This window comes from Oncorhynchus nerka, unplaced genomic scaffold (genome assembly GCF_034236695.1).
Source record: "Oncorhynchus nerka isolate Pitt River unplaced genomic scaffold, Oner_Uvic_2.0 unplaced_scaffold_1946, whole genome shotgun sequence".
Lineage (NCBI taxonomy): Eukaryota > Metazoa > Chordata > Actinopteri > Salmoniformes > Salmonidae > Oncorhynchus > Oncorhynchus nerka.
The window spans coordinates 12,501-15,000 of NW_027039379.1; the positions used below are offsets into that span (position 1 = coordinate 12,501).

Consider the following 2,500-nt stretch of genomic DNA (forward strand, 5'->3'; position numbering starts at 1 on the left):
TAATCTCTATGGATGGGACATCAACCTCTCCTACTAACGAGCAGGATCTTCCCTCACCCCTGAATTGGCTGGACAAACAAAGCGTATATTATTCTATACTGGTCTCTGGTTTAGATGATTTAATATAGCCTGTATTACATGCAGTGACCCAACTCCTGGTTTTTGATAAACATTCATTTGGTCCCGTATCAGTTTTTCATTTGGTGTTGTTGGTTTTGTTTGGGTGATAACCTGATATCCTGTAACGTTTTAGAGCTGGATAGATTTGCTCCGACAAAAACCCTACAGGTATACCGTCTTGCTAGCGATGTTGGTAATACAAAAGGTAGCTAGCTACTAACTGAATCCAGTTGTGTTGTTGTTAAATGGGTAATAACCCACGTACAGTACAGTACCACAGTTCTCTGTAAAGGGGAATGAGACCTCGGATCACTACCCAGGATTCCATAGTAGCTTGGGAGGCGTGTCTTGATAACACATCTTAATATGATGGTAGATAAACAGGCTGATGCCGATGAAAGAGAACTAGAGACAGATCAAATGGGATGAAATGGGATGTAATGGGATGTAATGGAATGTAATGGGATGAAATGGATGTATGGGATGTAATGGGATGAAATGGAATGTATGGGATGTAATGGGATGAAATGGAATGTAATGGGATGAAATGGGATGAAATTGAATGTATGGGATGTAATGGATGTATGGGATGTAATGGGATGAAATGGGATGAAATGGAATGTATGGGATGTAATGGGATGAAATGGGATGTAATGGGATGAAATGGGATGTATGGGATGTAATGGGATGTAATGGGATGAAATGGAATGATATGGGATGTAATGGGATGTAATGGGATGAAATGGGATGTAATGGGATGAAATGGGATGTAATGGGATGTAATGGGATGTATGGAATGTAATGGGATGAAATGGGATGTAATGGGATGTATGGGATGAAATGGGATGTAATGGGATGTATATGATGTAATGGGATGTATATGATGTAATGGGATGTATATGATGTAATGGGATGTATGGGATGAAATGGGATGTAATGGGATGTATGGGATGAAATGGGATGTAATGGGATGTATGTGATGAAATGGGATGAAATGGGATGCACCCTATTCCCAATGCAGTGCACTACTCTTAGCTAGAGCCCTATGGGGCCATTTGGGACACATATTATAAGTAAAGAGGGAATATGAAGAGTCTATAGTACAGTACTTTTCCATATGAAGTCATTAATCCATGTTTGTTTACTTTGTTTGTAATATTGCTCACTTACTAATTACCGGTATGTGTTCTGTTGTTCAGTTAGCATCATAGCAAAACATGTGATCATGTGACCTAGAGGGACAGGAAGTAGGAAGTGGAATCTGTGTTGAGGGACCAGTCATTGATCAGGTTTGCTGTCGCTGTGGTAACATAGAAGTGAGTGTGTGAGTGAGTGTGTGAGTGTGTGTGTGATTCTCAGATCAGAGACTTTGCAAGACAGTATTTTAGTATTTTAGGTGATAAATCAAATGAAGGTAAATCATTTGGGTTTGGGCCATAAAGATGTGATACATCATTGGGCCATAGAGATGTGATACATCATTGGGCCATAGAGATGTGATACATCATTTGGGTTTGGGCCATAGCGATGTATTAGAGAGATCATCTTCTATCTTTCCAATGGCCACTTCTGGGACAGCAAGTACATCCTCTAAAACATGTCGTACCACCCTGTACCAACCTGTACCACCAATGTACCACCAATGTACCACCCATGTACTAGTTTGTGGTGTTGATGGTTCCAGATCCATGCAACAATATCATCACCAATAATAACATATATCAAGACTGTCAGAGGAGAGACAAAGAGGGGAGAGAGAGAGAGAGAGAGAGAGAGAGAGAGAGAGAGAGAGAGAGAGAGAGAGAGAGAGAGAGAGAGGGGAGAGAGAGAGAGAGAGAGAGAGAGAGAGAGAGACAGAGACAGAGACAGAGACAGACAGAGAGAAAGACCCTGATATGGGTGGTATGGTTTAAATGGATGCTATAAGCCTGTGACACACAAAGGAGTCAATCCTGTAAGGAGACAGCTGTGCGTTAAGCCATCGTACCTCATGCTGCTCCTCTCCAACACTATCGTACTGTATCTCTCATCCTGCAGGAACCAACTCTCTCTCTGTCTGATTTCCAACGTTTTTCTCTCTCTGTTATTATTAGGAAGGGTCATGGTTGATATAATACTAGTAGGAATGTATAGGGACAGTATATTTACATACTCCCTGTCAAAATTATAATTACCAAAGGACTAAATCCACAGAAAGCGGAATCCAACATGTCCATGTATGCAGATCTGGGTAGCAACAGTGCCACCCAGAGGTAGAAGGGAGCATAGCACGGTGCACGAGAGGAACTGCAGTGTGTGTGAATGAGGACATTTTGAAAATCATTCTTCTACCTTGAAATAACGTGAGAAACAGAGCAATTTCATGTGTGACAATATTTTA

The 2,500-nt window shown here is 41.1% G+C and overlaps 2 protein-coding genes across 2 annotated transcripts in view; one reads left to right on the forward strand and one right to left on the reverse strand.

Annotated features, from left to right (window-relative positions):
- Nucleotides 1–2,500, forward strand: part of LOC135567532 (leucine-rich repeat and transmembrane domain-containing protein 2-like) — a 10,225-nt gene that overhangs the window by 6,591 nt on the left and 1,134 nt on the right. Inside the window, 1 exon segment of the mRNA XM_065014894.1 lies at nucleotides 1–2,500. This exon segment is cut by the window's left edge and continues 2,043 nt beyond it; it is cut by the window's right edge and continues 1,134 nt beyond it. The gene's annotated coding sequence lies outside the window, so the exon portion shown is untranslated.
- Nucleotides 1,344–2,500, reverse strand: part of LOC135567531 (voltage-dependent calcium channel subunit alpha-2/delta-4-like) — a gene marked incomplete at its 5' end in the record, with an annotated part of 42,572 nt that continues 41,415 nt past the window's right edge. Inside the window, one exon of the mRNA XM_065014893.1 lies at nucleotides 1,344–1,352. Within this exon, the coding sequence (XP_064870965.1) occupies nucleotides 1,344–1,352 (9 nt within the window). The remainder of the gene's footprint in view (nucleotides 1,353–2,500) is intronic.